At 62.6% G+C, this 21,575-nt stretch overlaps 1 protein-coding gene across 4 annotated transcripts; it reads left to right on the top strand.

Moving 5' to 3' along the window:
* Nucleotides 1-647: 647 nt before the first annotated feature.
* On the top strand, nucleotides 648-20,604 carry LOC105485363 (zinc finger and BTB domain containing 7A). 4 transcript variants are annotated; one of them, XM_011747674.2, is made up of 3 exons: nucleotides 648-915; nucleotides 12,075-13,351; nucleotides 18,962-20,604. In XM_011747674.2, exons 2-3 carry the CDS (start codon nucleotides 12,090-12,092, stop codon nucleotides 19,452-19,454), a joined length of 1,755 nt encoding a protein of 584 aa, XP_011745976.1. In that variant the 5' UTR covers nucleotides 648-915; nucleotides 12,075-12,089; the 3' UTR covers nucleotides 19,455-20,604. The 4 variants fall into 4 exon arrangements, with proteins under 4 accessions (XP_011745976.1, XP_011745970.1, XP_011745966.1 ...); XM_011747668.2 differs by lacking the exon at nucleotides 648-915 and adding an exon at nucleotides 1,990-2,176; XM_011747664.3 differs by lacking the exon at nucleotides 648-915 and adding an exon at nucleotides 2,277-3,731.
* Nucleotides 20,605-21,575: the final 971 nt, after the last annotated feature.

Genomic DNA, 21,575 nt, shown 5'->3' with positions numbered 1-21,575 from the left:
TTTATATAATCGCGGGAGGGCAGGTTGGTGGTTTCATTTAGGGACCCGGGAGCCCCGCGGACCCGAGCCGTCCTTGGCAAAGCCACCCCCCGGGGTCCCCGGCGCGGCAAGTCGCATTGAGGCCCGGGGAGGCCCAGCATCTGGCCTGCGGGGGGGCGCCCACCGCCTCGCCCCCCACCCACCCCCGACAGCCCGGGCCGCGCGACCCACACGCCCGCGTCGCTCCTCGCTGTGCGCACCGCGCTCCCCGCCCCCGCTGCCATCCTGCCACGCCCCGGGCGTCGGGGGCACAGCCCGCGCCCCCCCGCACCCCGCCCCTGCGCAGAGGCTGGGGGCCTGTTTATCTGGAGGCCCCCACCCCCCCTCCACCCCGGGGGGCCCGCTCCCCCCGCGCCCCGGGGAGCTCTGGGGCCAGATAAGCTGGCAAGCTGGCACGGCGCCGCGCGGCGGGGCGGAGAGGTCAGAGGCGGGGGGGCGCGCCGGGGCGGGCCGGACCCCCCCCCACTTGACAAAACCTAATAACAGCCCGGTCTCCCCGGCGCAGCGGGCGAAGCCCCACGGGAGGGCAGAGACGTGGCAAGAGGGGACCTGCCGAGCCTGTTCTGGCCTCCGAGGCCCGGCTGGGGGGGGCGGGCTGGGCGTGGGGGGGCCGGCGGCTGCGGCACCTTTAAGACAAGGGAGGACCCCTCTTGCCCTCGGAGAAACCAGGAAGGGAGTCGCGAGCATCATACGGGGCTTTGGCTGTACTGTACAGTTACTGTAGGGGCAGTGACGCCGCCGCCGCCGCGCGAGGGAGCGACCAGGGCAGCGCGACGCGGGCAGAGCAAGCGCCGCGGACCCCGGAGGCGAGCGGCCGAGGGAGCCCAGTCCCAACTCCGGGCCCCGGCCCCGCGCGCCCCGGCCCGGCCCCGCGAGGTAAGTCAGCGCCCGGCGCGGCCCCCGGCACGGAGTGCAGGGCGGGGACGAGCGGGGGTCGCTGCGCCCACCGCTGCCCCCTCGGGAAGGGGAGATCCGGGGGGCCGGGGACGTTCCCCCAAGTTTCAGAGGAGGGGGTGGTTGGCAGCTGCCCGGAGGCTGGAGGCGCCCTGGATCCCGAGCGCGGGGAGGGGGCGCCACCCGGGAAGGGGAGATTGGGGGCTAAGTGCATGGGCTTGTGCGCCAGCCCCCCCCCAACCCGGGTGCATGGCTTTTCGGGGCTCCCAGGCGCGCGGGGAGCGGGGGAGGGGAAGCAGGGCTGCATTGAGGGTGGGGGGAGCCGGCGTGGGGAGATAGGGGGGCGCGTCGCCTGCTAAGTTTCCAGCTGAAGATGAGGGGCGCTCTCGCCCCCCGGGGGCCTATTCGGTGCTGCGTGCATACGTTGGAGTTGGCCAGGATTGAGCTCCATGGGGGATGGGGGGGAGGGGGCTGAAAAAACAGGGAGGGGGGCTTTGGAAAGGAGGGGGAAGGGGTGGGGTGTTCGGGTGGGCGGGCGGGGCCGCGGGGACCTCTGGGCGTCGTAGTCCCCCCGCCGTTTGCAGCCGGCAGGTGGCAAGCGGCTTGGACTACAAGTCCCAGGATGCCCCGCGCCGGCAGCCCGCCGCGGCCCGCGGGTAGGGGCGGTGCGGAGGAGGGGCGGTGAGCGGCGGGCCGGAGAGCCAATGGGCGAGGGCCGATCGCGCGGCGCGGCGCTGGGGCGGGGCCAGCCGGCCCGGGGGCGGGGCCTGGAGCCGGGCTCCCCTCGCCGGGGGCCGGTGGCGGTCCCGGCTTCCGGCTGCGCGGCCCGCGGGCCGGCCCCCTCCCCGCCCCGGGGCCCCTCCCCGCCTGGTTGTGTAACCGTCCCCAGCCCCCCTCCCCTCGGCCCCCCGCCCGTGGGGGGGGGTCACCCTCCCCGCGCTCCCCGCGCTCCCCGGGGAGGGCGGCGGCCCGGGCGGCCGCGCGGTGCAGGCGAGCCCGGGGATGCGCGGCCTAGCGCAGGCCGGGCCCGGGCGTGGGGGAGGCGGGCGGGCGGACCCAGATCCGGGGTAATTTGCATCGCCCTCCCCCCAGCCCGGGTGGGGATTGGCCGCCGGCGGCGGGGGGTGGCGCGGGGCCAGGCTCACTGCCGCCTCCCGGCCCCTCGGAGGGAGCCAGCCCAGCCGCAGCCGCCGCCACCGCCGCCGCCGGGGCCGGGCCCCCTCGCCGCTGCCCCGGGAAGGAGGTAGGAGCCCCCCGCGCGGGCGAGGCAGCGGGGGCCCGCGGGCCGGGTGGGGGCCGCGCGCTGCGGCCAGGGCGGGGGAGGGGGCCGCTTCCTGCCCCCGCCCGGGCCTGACTCAGCCCCGGGTGGGGGGCCCGGCCTGGCCCCTCGCCCTGCCTGGACGGCCGTCCGGCTCCAACCCGTGGGAAGGGGCGGAGAGAGCACCCCAGTCCCCGCCGTCCGCGCCCCCAAAGCGCGTGACCCCGTCTCCTCTGGCCCGGACCCCCCCCCCCTTCCCCTTGACGCCACCACCACGTGCGAAGCCTGAGCCCGGGCAGGGGAGGGGGGAGCTGGTGGGATCCGGCCCCCTCCCTCCCGCTCCCTACCTCCCGGGCGGGAGACCCAGTCCCCCTGGGCCTGGGAGCCTGGCCGGGGGCTGCGCCGAGCGCAGGAGCGGGTGCCCCCCCACCAGGGCCCGGGCCTCTGCGGGTTCTGGGAGGCGCTGCCCGGGCTGGCTGGCGGGGGCGCACGGTGGGCCGCGGCGGGAGGGTGCTGTCCACCCGGGCCCGGGCACCCAGTCGGCGCCCACTAAATGTTGGCGAAATGCAGCCAGGAGTTGGCGGCGAGGCGGGGGGAGGCAGCAATTCCTCTCCCCCCTAGCCAGGCGGCGGAAGTCACAGAGGTGCTGGTGCCCCTGCCACCCGCGGCACCCACCTGGCTCACCCATGGGTGGCGAGCTCGTTGGGCCCCCCCACCTCCCTGCCAGCTGCCTCCGGAGAGGGCGTCGGGATTCCGTGTCAGCCCCCCCGCCCCAACCCCAGAACTGGACCAGGGCGTAACCCTGAGCGTGCCGCTCCCACACTGGGGGGTGCCTCCCCACCACCGGCCGATCACTTCCTATTGGCAAGCTGGTCTGGGAGAGGTCCCGGGGAGGCCAGGCTGGGGCAGGGGCCCAGGCCAGGCCAGGCCTAGGCCCAGCCCTGCTGCTGCGGGAGCCTGAGGGCTTCAGGCCGGGGGCGTTTGTCCCCGAGGGCCACCCCCCATGGGGCCCCGAGAGCACCTATCGGCGAGGCCGGGGCCTCTGTTTACCACCAGCCATCGCTGTGGAGACAGAGCCTGGGGGAGAAGGGGGGGCAGGAGCCGGCCGCTGGAAAAGCGAAGTCTAAGGAAGGAAAGAAGAGCCAACCGGGACACTGACATTTTAATCCGTGGGTCGGTCCGGGGGGTATTTATTATTCAGTTCCGATTGGCTGCGTGGCGGCCAGTCAGCACCCGGGCCCGGGCGGGCAGCCACGCATCTGCGGGCGGCCGCAGGCGGTGGATGAGTCCTTTGCTCTGTGCGGGAGACTGAGGCCCGGCCGGCCGAGGCAGAGCCCAGTCTGGGGCCTGGTGGGGAAGGTTCCTGGGGTGATCACAGTCCCTGCTGGGTTTTTTGTTGTTGTTGTTTGTTTGTTTCTTTTCTTTCCTTGAGTCCCTCTGACCTATAGCTGGGTCCACCTGGTGGCAGATCCCCGTTGCCATAGGAGGAGGAAACTGAGGCCAGGAGGGGAGGTCGCATGTGAGCTTGGAAACTCCGGAGGTTAGATCAAGCCTCGGAGCAGGTGCTGGTGCTGGGCAGGGGAGACTGAGGTGTAAGGGGAAGCAGAGAGCGGCCCAAGGTCACTCAGGTGGAGTCAGAGCTGCCCCCTGTGCACCATCCTTCCAGCTCGGGGCCTGTCCAAAGTCTCCTCCCGCCGTGTGGTGGCTGAGGGGCGCCTGCTCCACCGAGGGGCGCCTGCCTACCTGTCTTTGAGCAGGGCCAGAGGTTGGCAGTAGAGGCTCAACTGCAGGCACCTGCCTGCAAATGGAGCGTCACTGACACAGGCTTATTAAACCCTGTGTCCGAAGATGACATTGAGGCTCAGAGAGGGCCAGCATGGCTCCCAAGGTCACACAGCACAAGCCACAGCCCTCTCGCCTCCCTGCCTCACCAGGCAGGCCCTTGCTGGCGCACGTGCGTATGAGGCCCCTCTCCAATCCTGCCGAGCAGGGCTCTGGGTTTTACGACCAGAGGAGACCGAGGTCACCTCAACAGAGCCGGCCCTCTGCAGCCCAGATGCTCCAAGGAGGGCTCCTCGGGTTGGAATGCCGGCACGCTTGCTCTGCGACATTGGACGAGCCCCGTGACCCCTGCAGCCGGGGTGTACTGTGTGCATGGGACTGAGGAGGGTCCCCCAGCTGGTGCCTGCAAAGTCACCCTTGTTGTCTTTTCTCCTCCGTGGCGGAAACTCCCAGGTCAGCTCAGGGCATGCCAGAGACCTGAGTGTGGGGTGTGGGTCAGAGCTGCGTGAGACACCTGCACCCCCACCTGTCACCTGCCAGCCCATAAACCGCCCTGCAGTAGCCCTGGGCAACAAGGACCAGAGGAACAAGCTTGGGTGGGGGTGAGCATGGTCCAATCCCAGCCCAGCCCTTGGGCCCACCCCGGGCAGTCACTCCCCCTCTGCCAGCCTCAGTCTTCCCATCGGGACAGTGGGGAGATGGTCGTCAGCCCTAGAGGGTTCCCTCACTGGGGCCTTGGGAATGTTTGTTGAGCGACTGCTGTGCACTGTGTCAGGCCTGTGGGGAGCTGTCTTGAAAGCTGCAGGGGCAGAGGCCCCTCCCTGTGCGGCCCATGTCAGCTGGACTCCAGCCCTGCCCCGGGCTCCCTTGCAAGGCGACTCTGAGGGTATGAGAATAAGCCGTCCTTCCTCTTAGCCCCCAGGGTAGGGGGATTTCATCTCCTGCTGGTATCCGGGGGCCAGGAAAGGGTATGGAAGGAGCTGTGGGAGGACTAGTCAGGCAGGCCGGAGCCAGACGGACGGCCTCAAATTCCAGTTCTGCTGTGTGACCCTGGCCAAGCTGCTCCCCCTCTCTGATCCCATTCCCCATCTGCAAAATGGGGCACAGACACAGATCCTGCCTTCCAGCACTGTGGGCGCCGGCGCATACCGTGGATCTCTGGGGCGATTATTGAGGCCCAGCCTCCCCCAGCTGCTGGGAGGAGCAGCTCTGGCCCTTGGGCCCCAAGCGCCAAGTCCAGAGCCCCAAAGCGCAGAAGGTGCCCCTCAGAGAATCCGGCGCTCGGGAGGAGCGTGGCCAAAGGACCGGCCCCTCCATCTGTCCCCCCAGCAGGCTGTGGACGGCCACTCAGTGGAAGTGTCGCCACCCACGCCTTTCTGGTTTGACTGGAAAACAAGGCCCATCCCACCTATCAGGATGCCTGAGAGAAGGATCCGGCCGGATTCTGCAGGCCGCTGGCCTCCCGGGCTGAGCCTTCCACCTGCTCAGGAGAGGGTGGGGGTGGGGCAGGTATCTCCAGGTGACAAGCAGGCCTCCCTCAGGGGAGGGAGAGAGAGGTCACCCCAGCCTCTCACAGGCATCTCGGCTAAGCAGGTGCAGCCTGGGCTGATGGCAGGGTGGACAAGGATGGGCTTCCGAGAGTCTGGCCTTGCTTGCCCCCAGTGACGGGAAGCTCAGCCCCTCCACTGTCAAGTTGTGAAGTTTCTCTTGGAACCTGGGCTCAGGCTGCAGTCTGGGCTTCCTGGCCCGTGACACCTCAGATTGTGGGAACAGGGTGGGCCTCAGTCCCACCCATGAGTTGGGCGTCAGATAGGATCCCTCTGGCCTCCTCATCGCTGCCCCCATCCCCACCGTCACACTTCCCACTGGGCCCCGCCGCCTTCCTGCCTCTGGCCCTTTAAGTCCCGGGCAGGAAGCCCCTCCCCATTTAGGGCAATAAATGGACACGTAAAATGGCCGAGGGCCTGTTTGCTCCATGTCTGGCCCAGAGGGAGGCTTGCGGGCGAGGGCAGGCGGGCAGGGGGCGGGCTGGCAGCTGGTGCCCCCCGATCGGGACACTGCATTCCTGTCCCATTAAACCCAGGCCGAGGACTGGGCCAGGCGGGGCTTGGCACCAGGTCAGGGCGGGGTTACCCGTCGGGACTAACCTTGCAACACAGGCCTCTGGGCGGGGAGGGGGCGGGGGCTGCCGGGTGCGGGCCTGGCAGCCGCACCTGCACACCAGGCTTGCAATGTGACCTTGGGCTGGCCGCCCACCCTCTCTGGGCCTGGTTTCCCCTTCCAGCTTCCTCCTCAGACCCCACCACTCACTCCCTTGGTAGGTGAGGAGGGGACTGAATTCCCGGAATAGCATTCAGGAGCAAAGTTCCCATCCGTGAGGGGCGGTGAATGGCCTGGCGATGTGTTTTGGGGACTGGCTCTGGCGCGCAGTAGGTCCCTGGGCTAAGTTTGCTGAATGGATGTGAGCGGGGACCCTGACCACAGTGGGGGGGCCCCTTTCCACTGTCACGTCCCCCAGGAGACGGAGGCTCAGAGAGGTCTCGCATCTTGCCCAAGGTCACACAGCGTGGAGGTGGGGGAGCTGAGGCTTGAACCCGAGCTGCTCTGTGCAGCACGTAGGAGGGGTGAGAGGTCCCTTTGGCCTCGTTCTCTGCTCTCCCTGGGCAGGGGGTTGGGTGGGGGCCCTGAGCCCCTCATTAGACGGCCCCCTGCTCCAGGAAGTGGCCTTGGGGAAGGTGGCGGGTGGCAGTTACCTGCCCAGCCCTCACCTTGTCATGTGACCTTGGGGAGGCCCCTGGCTCCCACACCCTGCATTAGCAATGCAGCCTCATCTCAGCCGGTCCCCCTTCCCCGGTCGCCCACCTCCAGGCCTCCGTTCCTGATGCTCCCTGTGCTGGGGCGCCCTTCTCGGGATGCCGGTGTCCTTCCTGGGCGACACCTGCTACTGCCTGAGCCATGTCAGGGAGCTTCCGAGCTCACGGCACATCCCCAGCAGAGCTGGGAGTGGCAGCCGCCCAGGTCAGAGGGCTGCTGTGTGACCTCGACTGGACCACCTCACCTCTCTGAGCCTCTCAGGGACCTGGGAAGACGAAGGGAAGGTGCCCAGTTAGTTTGGGAGCACAGAGGAGGCCAAAATGCGGCCTGGGTGTCGTGGCTCTTGACAGACGCTACAGCAAGTGACCCTTAGGTTAGATGGGAGGTGGGACTGGTAGGCTGCACCACCCCCTAGTTCTGAGTAGGCCCTGCAGCCAGCTGGGCGGGCCCGGGCGTGGGCTGTCTCTGGTTTATCCAGCAGTTTGCTGCGCCCCTACTGTGCGCCGCCCTCCCTGGGAGTGGCCCAGCGGGAGGAGGGCGCCCCACCTCCAGCCCAGGAGGGGCCTGCCAGGGCCTGCCCCTCGGCCGCCGAGTCAGCACCGAGCAGCCCCGGAAATCCCACGGAGGCCAGCGCGGGGGAGGAGTTGTGATGAAAGATGGGGCCCCGGGTGGGTGTGGGCCGAGCCCAGGGGACCCTGGCCGGCAGGGGTGGGAACCTGGCTGGCGTGGGGCTGGGGCTTCCCGGAGGAGGGGAATGAAACCACCGCCTCCGGAGGCGTGTACCGTGTGTCGGGCGCACAGTGGGGCTTCAGCACTTGGGGACTTTCTACTGCCAAGACTTTGCAGCGCCCCCGAGGGTGCCCTGCCTGGGCCCGGCCTCCCCCTTTCTCGCCTCGGAGGGAGGGTCTTCGGCCTTTTCCTTAGGGGAGGCCTCCAGGAGGCCCAGGTGGGGGCAGTGGCGCAGGGCGTGGCCAGCAGGTGGCTTGTGTTCCTTGAGTGAGGGTGTGGGTCAGTTGTCTCAGAGCGAGTTTAGTTTCCAGGGTGAGGGCAGGGCCTTGCCCTGAGTGGGTGGGGGGCCAGCCCCTCCATCATTTTCTGGCCCCCAGCCCCAGGGAGTCAGCCCTGCCAGGCACCCTTAGGCTGCAGGCCTCTCTGGGCCCCGGCGTTCTCATCTGTAAAACGTGGCCACGGTCCTCTCGTGGGAGCTTTCCTTGGCTGACATCACCCGGGGCCTGACTGCTTCGAGGGAGGGCCTCAGTGATATTTAGGGGGGGAATAGGGACCCAAGACAGGGTCCCAGGCTGGAGAGGGCAGAGACTGGGACCCCCGGACCCAACCTGGAGATGGAATCTTCACACCGGTGGGGTCTCCTGGAGGTGACTCAGCCACCTGGATTATTTTGGGCCCATCCTCCAGGACCCAGGAAAGATAGCTCCCAGCCACTCCAGAACGGGGGCCTTGGTCACCTGAGGGGAAGAGCGGCCCAGCAGGCCCGGGGTGGCCATCTTGGGGTGTTGGTGGCCTGGGTCAGAGGTCTGCCCCATGCAGGGGTGGGCAGGAGGGCCCGGGCCCGTCTGATCCGGAGCTCCATCTGCTCACGCGCTCCCCGCGGCCCGGGGCCAGACGGCAGATGGTGGCAGGGGGTGGACACCACCAAAGGGGGCTCCTCAGAGGCTTCCTAGGACCGAGCCTTGGGTGGGGTCGCCCCCCTCCTGCCCTCCCTGCTCCCAGCAGCCACATCTGAGCCCACCGCCCCACCACAGGCCTCGGAGTGGACGGGGGCGCTGAGCAGCTGGGCCCTGGGCCGAGGCTGGAAGGAGGGAAGGAAGGCGGGTGGAGGGGCCTGGGGAGCGTGGTGGCACTGAGCAAGCTCACAAAGGCCTCTGTGTCGCCCGGCAGCTCAGGCCCGGCGCTGAGGGCCCCGGGCTTTGGGTCCGGCTGGACCGACACTGTGCCTCCCTCGTGGGGCCTGGCTCAAGCTTGTCAGCGTCAGAGCCTGCCTCGGCTGCCGGGCTGGGGGACAGGAGGGTCCGGTGGCCTGGAGGAGGCTGTGAAAGGCCCAGCTCAGGCCCTCTCCCCAGGGGCCTTGCCCAGAGGCTCTGGCCCGAGAGCCACCGGCCGGCCTGGAGGAATGTGAGCTGTGCTGGGTGACTCGGGGCAGCCGGGGGCTCCCAGGAGAGGGCGGAGGGGTGGGGACAGGGGCCAGAGGGTTGCACAAGCTCTGAGTGGGTGGATGAGTCACAGCCGAGGGGAAGGCGGAAAAAAGGGAGGGGGAGAAAGGGGTGGGACAGACACAGTCCCCCCAGGGCCCGGCACTGCCCGAAACCTCTGCCCATTTGACAGATAGGGAGACTGAGGCCCAGAGAGGGCCAAGGCCTTGCCTGGGACTGAACAGCTCAGCTGGGGCGGCTGAGAGTTGAGGAGGGGCTGCCAGGTGGGCCTGTGGGCAGGCAGGAGGTGGCTAGGGGTTCCCCCAGCTCCCTGCTCTTCCCGGGCTACAGCCCGGTCTCTGTTACTCACAGCTAGGGCTGAGCCCTATGCTGGGGGATCTGAGGGGCAGGAAGGGGTTTAGCCTGCAGAGTCACTGGCCCTGCCCGGACGGGGCACACCCACGATGGCCTTGACCTCTTCTGGGTTTCGGCACTGGGTCCCTGTGCCTGGGCTGCCACACCCCTTCCTGCTGACTCAGAGCCCCCTGAAAAGGACCAGGCCCCACCAGGAGGCAGGAGGCAGGGCTGGGGAGGCCAAGGGGTCGGCTCTTAGGTCCACCCCCGGTTTGAGTTCAGACGCAACTGTGGCCTCATGGTGGGGCCTCGGGCAAGTGGCCTCAGCCCATGATGGAGTGGGTGTTGCTGGTGGGGTTTGGGCGGAACTGGCGGGAAGTACGTGTTATGTGTTGTTGTTGTTGTTGGTTTTTTTTTTTTTTTTTTTTGAGATGGAGTCTTGCTCTGTCACTAGACTGGAGTGCTGTGGCACAATCTAGGTGGCTCACTGCAGCCTTCACCTCCTGGGTTCAAGTGATTCTCCTGCCTCAGCCTCCCTATAGTTGGGACTATAGGCGTGAGCCACCACGCCCTGCTAATTTTTTGTTAGAGATGGGGTTTCACCATATTGCCCAGGATGGTCTCCATCTCTTGAGCTTGTGATCCACCCGCCTTGGCCCCTCAAAGTGCTAGGATCACAAGCGTGAACTGCCGCGCCCGGCCAAAGTAGGTGTTTTGTAAAGGTCACTGCGTGGCCTCCCCTCTGTATCGGCCGAAGCCCATGCTCAGACCAACAGGAAAATGGCTCAAATCAGGGCACTTTTTTCGAGCACCTACTGTGTGCTCCTGTAGCACCTCGGAGTGCCCTTTCCTTATTTATTTATTTATTTATTTATTTATCCAAGAAGGAGTTTTGCTCTTGTTGTCCAGGCTGGAGTACAATGGCGCAACCTCGGCCTCCCAGGTTCAAGCGATTCTCCTGCCTCAGCCTCCCGAGTAGCTGGAATTACAGGCATGCGCCACCACGCCCGGCTAATTTTGTAGTTTTAGTAGAGACGAGGTTTCACCATGTTGGTCAGGCTGGTCTTGAACTCCCGACCTTACGTGATCTGCCCACCTTGGCCTCACAAAGTGCTGGGATTACAGGTGTGAGCCACAGCGCCCAGCCCTTTTTTTTTTTTTTAATTAATTAATTTATTTTTTTGAGATGGAGTCTCCCTCTGTTGTCCAGGCTGGAGTGCAGTGGTGCAGTCTCGGCTTACTGCAACCTCCATCTCCCGGGTTCAAGCGATTCTCCCGCCTCAGCCTCCTGAGTAGCTGGGATTACAGGCGTGTCCACCATGCCCATCTATTTTTGTATTTTTAGTAGAGATGGGGTTTCACTGTGTTAGCCAGGATGGTCTTGATCTCCTGACCTGGTGATCCGCCCGCATCGGCCTCCCAAAGTGCTGGGATTACAGGTGTGAGCCACCGCACCCAGCCTAATTTTTGTATTTTTATTAGAGACAGGGTTTCACCATGTTGGCCAGGCTGGTCGCTGGTCTTGAACTCCTGACCTCAAGTGATCTGCCCACCTCACCCTCCCAAAAATGCTGGAATTACAGGTGTGAGCACCGAGCCCGGCCTCAAAGTCCCCTTTCAACAGGCATTCCCGGGGGTCGTCCTGGGAGGGGTGGTGCCAGTGTGCCTGTGACACTTAAGCGCCCAGTGTGGGTTTTGCCGGCATAATCTCACGCTGATGAGACAGAACAGGGCATCTGACTGCTCTTGGGCACAGCTGGGGAAACTGAGGCTGGTGGGGGGCAGGACACCTGACTGTCCTCATGCACAGCTGGGGAAATTGAGGCTGGAGGCAGGACATCTGGCCGCCTTCGTGTACAGATGGGAAACAGGCCGGGAGTGGGACACCTGGTCACCTTCCTGTACAGCTGGGGAAACTGAGGCTGGGGACAGGACATCTGATTGCTTTTGTGCACAGCTGGGGAGACAGGCTGGGGGAGGCAGGATATCCGACCATTCTCATGCACATCTGGGGAAACTGAGGCTAGAGAATAGGACATTTGACTGCCCTTGGGAACAGCTGGGGAAACTGAGGCTGGGGAGCCAGGACATCTGGCTATCCTCATGCACAGATGGGAAACTGAGTCTTGGCCGGGTGCAGTGACTCATGCCTGTAATCTTAGCACCTTGGGAGGCAGGGGCGGTTGGATATTTGAGGCCAGGGTTTTTTGTTTTGTTTTGTTTTGTTTTTCTTGAGAGGGAGTCTCACTCTGTCGCCCAGGCTGGAGTGCAGTGGTGCGATCTCACTGGTTCATGCCATTCTCCTGCCTCATCCTCCCAGTAGCTGGGACTACAGGCCCCCGCCACCATACCCGGCTAATTTTGTGTATTTTTTAGTAGAGACAGGGTTACAGTGTGTTAGCCAGGATGGTCTTGATCTCCTGACCTCATGATTCGCCCGCCTCGGCCTCCCAAAGTGCTGGAATTACAGGCGTGAGCCACCGCGCCAGGCCGAGGCCAGGGTTTTGAGAACAGCCTGGCCAACATGATGAAAGCTCTTCTCTGCTAAAGACACACCAAAAAAGAAAAGAGGCTGGAAGCAGGACATGTATCGCTTTGGTGCACAGCTGGGGAAGCTTGGGCTGGAAAGGCGTGACATCTGACCGCCTTCACGTGCAGGTGGGAATCGAGGCTGGGGAAGCAGGGTGGAACGCTGCTTCTCAAGGGCCTCGGGCCCTCGTCAGTGGGCACAGGAACCCCCGCACCCCGACTCACGAGCACCCTCTTCCTCCCCACTGCTGCAGGTCTCGGCGCGGAAGATGGCCGGCGGCGTGGACGGCCCCATCGGGATCCCGTTCCCCGACCACAGCAGCGACATCCTGAGTGGGCTGAACGAGCAGCGGACGCAGGGCCTGCTGTGCGACGTGGTGATCCTGGTGGAGGGCCGCGAGTTCCCCACGCACCGCTCGGTGCTGGCCGCCTGCAGCCAGTACTTCAAGAAGCTGTTCACGTCGGGCGCGGTGGTGGACCAGCAGAACGTGTACGAGATCGACTTCGTCAGCGCCGAGGCGCTCACCGCGCTCATGGACTTCGCCTACACGGCCACGCTCACCGTCAGCACGGCCAACGTGGGTGACATCCTCAGTGCCGCCCGCCTGCTGGAGATCCCCGCCGTGAGCCACGTGTGCGCCGACCTCCTGGACCGGCAGATCCTGGCGGCCGACGCGGGCGCCGACGCCGGGCAGCTGGACCTTGTAGATCAAATTGATCAGCGCAACCTCCTCCGCGCCAAGGAGTACCTCGAGTTCTTCCAGAGCAACCCCATGAACAGCCTGCCCCCCGCGGCCGCCGCCGCCGCCGCCAGCTTCCCGTGGTCCGCCTTCGGGGCGTCCGATGATGACCTGGATGCCACCAAGGAGGCCGTGGCCGCTGCCGTGGCCGCCGTGGCCGCGGGCGACTGCAACGGCTTAGACTTCTATGGGCCGGGCCCCCCGGCCGAGCGACCCCCGACGGGGGACGGGGACGAGGGCGACAGCAACCCGGGTCTGTGGCCGGAGCGGGATGAGGACGCCCCCACCGGGGGTCTGTTTCCGCCGCCGGTGGCCCCGCCGGCCGCCACGCAGAACGGCCACTACGGCCGGGGCGGAGAGGAGGAGGCCGCGTCGCTGTCGGAGGCGGCCCCCGAGCCGGGCGACTCTCCGGGCTTCCTGTCGGGAGCGGCCGAGGGCGAGGACGGGGACGGGCCCGACGTGGACGGGCTGGCGGCCAGCACGCTGCTGCAGCAGATGATGTCCTCGGTGGGCCGGGCGGGGGCCGCGGCGGGGGACAGCGACGACGAGTCGCGGGCCGACGACAAGGGCGTCATGGACTACTACCTGAAGTACTTCAGCGGCGCCCACGACGGCGACGTCTACCCGGCCTGGTCGCAGAAGGTGGAGAAGAAGATCCGAGCCAAGGCCTTCCAGAAGTGCCCCATCTGCGAGAAGGTCATCCAGGGCGCCGGCAAGCTGCCGCGGCACATCCGCACCCACACGGGCGAGAAGCCCTACGAGTGCAACATCTGCAAGGTCCGCTTCACCAGGTGAGCTGCCCGCCGCGGGGGTGGCGCCGCCCTGCTCCCTGCCCCGGCATCGGCCACTCGCAGGCCCCTCCGCGCCTCTCTCCCTGCACTGCACGCACACTTGCACGCAGACGCACGGACACACGCACATGCACACAGACACATACACACACACATGTGTGCCACGTACACAGACGCACACACAAGACACGCAGACGTGCAGATGCATATATGCACATGCACACAGACACGTACACAGACATGCATGCCACATACACACAGACACGTGCACACGCAGACACGCACACAGACTCACACATGCATGCCAGGTACACATCCACACACCCAGACGCACACACGCACATGCACAGACATGTACACGCACATGCACACACATGCATGCCACTTGCACATGCATACAGACGCACACGCACTACACGTGCACATGCACAGATGCACATGCGCACACACATGCTACACAGACACATGCAGACACATGCACACCACATACACATGCACATACAGACGCACATGCACACACACACGTGCACACAGACACGCACACGGATAGACATGCACACAGAAACATGCACGCAGGCACATGCACACAGACATGTACATGCACAGACATACACATATGTGCAGACATTGCAAACATGCACCCACAGACATACATGCACACACATGCACACAGACACACCCCACCTCTTGGGCCCAAAGCCACTGCTTCCCTAACCCACGTGCCTGTTAAGAACAACCTAGACTAGGCCCTGCCCTTGTGTGTGGACATCCCGGTGGGTGACAGCGCAGGCCAGACATAAGATGACAGCCAGGTCATATGCAAAGCGTGCCGGACAGGGTTGAGCTGCGGGAGGTCTCGGGAAGGTACAGTCGCTCTTCCTCCCTGGAGGGCTGATTCTTCTCTTCTGCACTTTTGGATGTTTTTCTGTTTCTGCTTTGGGAGAGGGTGACAGAACCTCAGGCTTAGGGAGGGAGAGCCCAGGCTGTTGAGCGGTTTCTGAGTTTCCCGTGAGCCTGGGTAATTTGCTTCAATCAGCCAACATTTATGAAGCATCTGCTGGTGCCAGGCCTGTTCTAGGCGCCGGGGACAGGCCTTGCTGGAACCCGAAGGAGCTGTAGGAAAGGGCGTTCCAGGCAGAGGGAACAGTCAGTGCAGAGGCCCTGAGGCCAGCTCAGCTTGGAAGATCTCCGTGCCCCTGTGGGAGCCACGGGGCTTGGTCCCTAAACAGCAGGAGTTCAAGGCCAGGTCGGGGCAGTTTGCGATTTGGTCTCAGGAGTCCAGAGGTGGCTGGCTAGGCCTCGTAGATCCCCATGGCTGTAGCGGTGGGGGCAGGGGGCTGACAGGCAGGGACCTGGCCAGGCCGGGTGACTCAGCACCACCCCCTGCCCCCCGCCCGCCCTGGGGTTCCCCCAGCCACGCCCACCGAGGCTGAAGAAAGAGGCCATTGTCCCAGCTTCCCAGCCGCACCCCGTAGGGACAGGAACTGGGACTGACCCCTCCCCAGCACCCCGGCCCCCTCCCCAGCAGGCCAGGAGAGGAGGGTGCGGCCTGGACTCCGGCGCCCAGGAGTGCCAGGCAGGGGGCAAAGGGCACTTTGGGAGGCAGGCAGTGTAGCTGGTGGCTTACTCCTCCTTGGTGAGGTTGGGGTACTGGAGGTCTTGGGGGGCGCCTCTTCCTCCAGGCAGGGTTCACTGTGGGTTCGTCTCTGAGCTCAGGAAGAGCAGCTTGGTGGGGTGCAGAGAACCAGGGTCTGCAGAGGGGACCGGGCTGAGCGAAGGTGATGGCCCCCATCCTGCCTCCCTGGCCACAGGCCACAGGCCACAGACCTGGTTTCATTCTGACTCGGGCACTGCTGGCTATCCCACCCGACCTAGGGCTGATCCCCTCAGTCAGGGAAACTGAGGCTTAGAGAGGGACAATTGTTGAGGCCTCTTCCACCCCAATTTAGACCCACCTGCTTCCTCTTTTCCCCAACCCCGTGCCCGGATCCCCCCTCCCCAGGGCACCAGCACCCCCACCCTCCAAAAGCCTGGGAGCCCGAGGCCCCTCTGAGTCACAGCAGGGCGTTGAGTAAGTGGGGCCTGTGGTGGCCGGGGCTATAATTACCCAGGCTGGGGCTCGGGGTGATGAAACTAGGGATACCTCCGCCCCCACCCCACCTCTGTGTGGCCCTCTAGCCTGCTGTGCAGCCCCAGGCAAGTCCCTTCCTCTCTCTGGGCCTCCCAGGCTCATCTGGGGAGTCTCTGCACAATTCTAGAAAAACCTATGTCTGCCGTCCCCTCTGTGACCCCGGCCCTGGGCCAGATCTAGGCAGCGCAGCCTGGAGACCTCTCCGTGGGCTCTGCAGAAGGTGATCAGTAAACCAGAGGCCTGGAGGTTGGTAACAGACCTGGTTAGGCCAGGGTTCTGTTAGCAAGTTACCATGTGCTGTTGGCTTCAGTGGGGCAGCAAGGCTAGAGATAAGGTAGGGATCTGGTTGCAAAGGGCCAGGCCTTGACCCTCAGGGCAACAGAGCCAAGGAGGGGTTAAAGTTAGGGACACCACCTCTGTAGCTGGTCCCAGAGGGAAGGACTTAGGGCTGGAGGAACCCAGAGGGGAGCCAGGTCTTTGGGAATTAGGAAAGATAGAGGGGCATTCAAGGTAGGGCTTTGAGGGATGAATAGGAGTTTGCCAGTCCCCACACTAAAGAAGTCCTCAGTCTGTTGAGTGTGACAAGGAAGAAATCCAAAGTAGCTCAGATGTGGAGCACAATAGGCAGCAGCAAGGAACAGGTCAGATTCTAGCCAGGGCTCTTAAGACCCAGGGCTCCCTCCTGCCCTCTGGATCCCAGGAAGGAGTACACTTTATTATTATGGATTGGCATCATGCAATGGGAATAGGCAAGACACCTACTTTTTTTTTTTTTTTTGAGGTGAGTCTTGCTCTGTCGCACAGGCTGGAGTGCAGTGGCGCGATCTCAGCTCACTGCAACCTCCACCTCCCAGGTACAAGCGATTCTCCTGCCTCATCCTCCCAAGTAGCTGGGATTACAGGCGCCCACCACCACCATGCCCGGCTAATTTTTTTTTGTGTTTTTAGTAGAGACGGGGGTTTCACCATGTTGGCCAGGCTGGTCTCAAACTCCTGACCTCAGATGATCTGCCTGCCTCAGCCTCCCAAAGTGCTGGGGTTACAGGCCTGAGACACCACGCCCAGCCAGCAAGCCACGTACATATTTTAACATTTTCTGACAACCCCGTTCAAAAAAAAGTCAAAGGGAGTTGGTGAAAGTGACTTGAAACATTTTACCTTACCCAGTAGATGCATTTCCATGTGTAGTCAATATGCAAGATCCTCAGTGAGCAATTTTACATCACCTTTTGCATATCAAGTCTTCAAAAGCTGGGGTGCCTTTTGCACTTCCAGCACACATCAGTTCAGAGTGGCCACATTCCAAGGGTTCAGGAGCCACCTAGGCCACAGGCACCCCAGGGCTGATATGGTGACTGCCTTTGTAGGCTAAAGGCGCCAGGCTGAGCTGGGTTCACACTGCCCCCGTGGGGCTAGATGGGTAGGGAGGGGCCCTCGAGTCACACCCAACCCCTGCTATCTCAGGGCTCATGGTCCAATCAGGAAGACAGGAGAAATAAGGAAATCAATAGAAGCAAGATAGACTAGCCAGGCGTGGGGGCTCACGCCTGTAATCCCAGCACTTTGAGAAGCCATGGCAAGCGGATCACTTGAGGTCAGGAGTTCAAGACCAACCCAGCCAACATGGTGAAAATCCTGTCTCTATTAAAAATACAAAAATCAGCCAGGTGTGGTGGTGCACGCCTGTGATCCCAGCATTTTGGGAGGCCAAGGCAGGTGGATCACCTGAGGTCAGAAGTTCGAGACCAGCCCGGCCAACATGGTGAAACCCCATCTCTACTAAAAATACAAAAATGAGCCAGGTGTGGTGGCAGGGGCCTGTAATCCCGGCTAGGCAAGAGAATTGCTTGAACCCGAGAGACGGAGGTTGCAGTGAGCCGAGATCATGCCACTGCGCTCCAGCCTGGAAGATAGAGCGAGACTCAATCTCAAAAAACAAAACAACAACAACAAAAAACAAGAGTCAGATGATGATGGCAGGAGGATAGAGACAGGGCTGGGGAAGGAGGCCAAATTTGAGCCCAAATTTGACTGTGAAGATCCAGGGGGATAAAAGAAAGTGCCCCGGACAGTGGGAACAGCACCTGCAAAGGCTCCCGGGTAGCTTACGCTTTGCATGTCAGGGTGGAGCCCAGATAGGGGAGTGACACTGAAGTGAGGGGAGAGTGGGCGGTCCTGGGTGCCATGGGGTGGGGACTCGGTTACTAGGGTGACCAACTGCCCCACTTTGTCCCAGACAGAGGGGTTTCCCAGGATGCAGGACTTTCAGTGCTAAAACCAGAACAGTTGGTCACCCTATCTGTCACCAAACACCTCGGCCACCGCCAGCCTCAAGAGGGCAGGGATAATCGCCTGTCTTGTTCCCTGCGGTATTTTCAGCACCTGGAACAGGGCCTGGCCCTCAGCAGGCACTCGGCAAAGGTCTGGGGCATGAATGAAGGCACCAGGCACTGGCTGGCCTCGTCCTACCTCAGGGGTAGGGGCAGGATGGAGTGGCAGAAGCCCACTGTCTCCTTCTGACGTAGGGAAGGGGGCTCAGGACGGGCACGGTGGCTCACACCTGTAATCCCAGAGCTTTGGGAGGCCGAGGCGAGAGGATCGCTTGAGCCCAGGAGTTTGAGATTAGCCTGGGCAACATAGCTCGACCCGCATCTCTCAAACTTACATATATATATATATATATGTTGGCTTGAGCCCAGGAGTTCGAGGCTTCAGGGAACCGTGATCACGCCACTGCCCTCCAGCCTGGGGGACAAAGCCAGACCCTGTCTCTCTTTTTTTTTTTTTTTTTTTTTTGGAGACAGTCTCGTTCTGTCACTGAGGCTGGAAGGCAGTGGCATGATCTTGGCTCACTGCAACCTCCACTTCCCAAGTAGCTGGGATTATAGGCCTGCGCCACCACGCCTGGCAAAATTTTTTTTTTGAGACGGAGTTTTGCTCTTACTGCTGCAACCTCCACCTCCCAGGTTCAAGTGATCCTCCTGCCTCAGCCTTCCTAATAGCTGGGATTACAGGTGCCTGGCACCATGCCCGGCTAATTTTTTTTTTTTTTTTTTAGTGGAGACAGGGTTTCACCATGTTGATCAGGCTGGTCTCAAACTCCTGGCCTCAAGTGATCCGTCTTCCTCAGCCTCCCAAAGTGCTGGGATTACAGGCGTGAGCCACCATGCCTGGCCTAGACCCTGTCTCTTAAAAAGTTAAAAAAGGAAAGGAAACAGGGTTCAGAGAAGCTTAGCATTTTCCCAAGGCCGCACAGCACGCGGGGTCCGAGCCCCTCTTCAGATGTTCAGAATGCGAAGTCGCCCCCATTCGTTCCGTTTTTCGAGGGACCGTCCCCATCAGGGCGCCGAAACCTCTGGTGCACGGTCCGTGTTCTGCCAGGGCGGTCCGGGGCCTGCCGCGCGTCCGTGTGGGTCCCTGGGCGGGGATCGGGGGTCCCCGGCCCCGCTGACCGTGCCCGCCCCGTGCCCCGTCCACAGGCAGGACAAGCTGAAGGTGCACATGCGGAAGCACACGGGCGAGAAGCCGTACCTGTGCCAGCAGTGCGGCGCCGCCTTTGCCCACAACTACGACCTGAAGAACCACATGCGCGTGCACACGGGCCTGCGCCCCTACCAGTGCGACAGCTGCTGCAAGACCTTCGTCCGCTCCGACCACCTGCACAGACACCTCAAGAAAGACGGCTGCAACGGCGTCCCCTCGCGCCGCGGCCGCAAGCCCCGCGTCCGGGGCGGGGGGCCCGACCCCAGCCCGGGGGCCACCGCGACCCCCGGCGCCCCCGCCCAGCCCAGCTCCCCCGACGCCCGGCGCAACGGCCAGGAGAAGCACTTTAAGGACGAGGACGAGGACGAGGACGTGGCCAGCCCCGACGGCTTGGGCCGGTTGAATGTAGCGGGCGCCGGTGGAGGAGGTGACAGCGGAGGTGGCCCCGGGGCCGCCACCGACGGTAACTTCACAGCCGGACTCGCCTAAAAACCAAAAAGAGAAAACAGAAACCCGAGAGAGAGAGAGAGAGACAGAGAGAGAGAAAAAAAATCACCTACCACCCCCCCAAAAACACAAAAAAAGAAAATCTATCTATATACAGATATCTATATCTATATATATATATACAGATATATATATATGACGCGTCACAGAATCTAGGGTAGCGCTTTCTCAGATTTCCCTCCTTTCTGACGTTTTTCTCCCTCCACAGGGGCCCCGGCCCTCCCTGGCTCCCCTTCCCCCCCACCACCCCATCGCTGGGTTTCGGGGCTTGGTTTGGGGTTTTTTGTAGGACACAAGGAATCCGAGACCCCGCACAGCCCCCTGGGCACCCGGCATGGGGCCTGGGGCCCGATCTGAGGCCCTGGGCTGGGGTGAGGGTAGACGTGGGGGGCTGGGGGGGTTACTGGGGTGGGCTTTTAATTTCCTCCCCTCGCTGGTTTCTATGAGTCTTTCAGACAAGACCTTAAATGATTTCTGTCTGCTCTGAGCGGACGTTAAAATGGGCCCCCGTCCCCGATCCGCACCCTCCTTCCTCAGGGCACTTACTAAGGGAGGGGTCTCCCTCTCCATCTCCCCAATGGCCTCCCTGCCTCCAACCCTGCCTGCCGCCCCCTGCCCGCCCCACATCTCCTGGCCACTGAGACACAAACCTATTTATTTCTAGGCCTGGAGAAAGGAGATCGGACTGGGGTTCCCGGTGGGGCACCAGGATGGCTCCTGGGGGGGCTCCCGCCGCCTTCCTTCACGGCACTTACAACCGGCGGGACCCCCAGGGACCACCCCTCAGGGCGCCCCCCACCCCAGCCCGGTCCACCTAGACCCCCACGTTTGGAGATTCAAAACTTCTGTCTTCGTCCTCTCCCCCGAGCCCCGTCTCCCAAATTTTTAAAGCACTTTTTTGATTTTTTTTTCTCTTTCCTCCTTAAAAACAAAATTTATATATAGAGATATATATATATATATAAATAATATACTTTTCCTCAGAGGAGCAGGCAACAGTGTGGGATAAACAGAGTTATGATCAGAGGAACCCCAGGGTCTGGTGATGGCAGGGACAGGGGGAGAGAGAGAAAATCCACAAATTCCAATGTCACAAAAGCAATAAAACAAACTAGAAAAAAAAAAAAAAAAAGATTTTACAAAACGAAAGGAAGGAAAAAAAAAGGCAACCAACCACATTAGAAGTCTTGGCACTTTGTAACGGAACGGGTACTACACTTTATCTTAATTCTTAATTTAAAAACATGTTTACAAGTTACAACCAACTTCTATGAAAAGTTGAAAAGACAAAAAAAAAAAAAAAAAAAGCGAGCGAGAGAGAGCGAGAGAGAGAGCGAGAGCAGAAGAAATTCCTAAAAGTCGATTTATTTTTGTACAAAATAATAAAAAAAAAAACCCACCACAAACGTAGAATCCACTTCTGTTCCCCAAAAAGCGAGAAGGGGGGTTCAGGAGGAAGCCATCGCAGGGGACCTGGGAGACGCCCCGAGGTGTTTGTGCTTCACCCCCGGACGTCAGCCTTGAAGGCAGGACTGTGGGGTGTTTGTGCTGTTTCCCCCGCTCCCCCTTTCTGTCCCCTTTTTTGGTTCTGACGTGAAGAGGTGTTAGTGCCCGCTAGACCTACAGAGGGCCGTCTGTCCACGGGGTCTCTCCTTCCTCCTCCCTAGCTCAGGGATGGGCCTTCCAGCCGGAGCACCCCGATCCCCAACCGGCACCCCCCAATCCTCCAACACGCCTGTCCTCCCACATGGCCACCAAGGAGCTGGACCTTGGATGCGCCTGCCCTGTAGAGGTGGGTGACAGGGGCCCCCCACCTCCAGGGCCTTAGAACCACCGCCCCCCTCCCCACCCCAGGCACCCCTCTTTTTACTCAAAGGCACTGACTGTAATCCAGGGGGGCTGGGACCTGCCTCCCCCCAACCTCTGGCTCCTACAAGGCCCGGTGTTGACCGAGCCACAGGCCACGGACAGGGGCCGGGGTTGGGGAGACGATGTCGCCAGATGCCAGGATGCCCTCACCCCTTTTGCATATGCAATGCCTAGCATGGGACCCTGAAAATAGACGCTCTACTGCACTGAGACTTCTTGTCAATGCCCGACCAA

Source organism: Macaca nemestrina, chromosome 20 (assembly GCF_043159975.1).
Source record: "Macaca nemestrina isolate mMacNem1 chromosome 20, mMacNem.hap1, whole genome shotgun sequence".
Taxonomy (NCBI): Eukaryota; Metazoa; Chordata; class Mammalia; order Primates; family Cercopithecidae; genus Macaca; species Macaca nemestrina.
The sequence above is the reverse complement of the archived record's forward strand: the minus strand, read 5'-3'. Positions and strand labels throughout refer to the sequence as shown.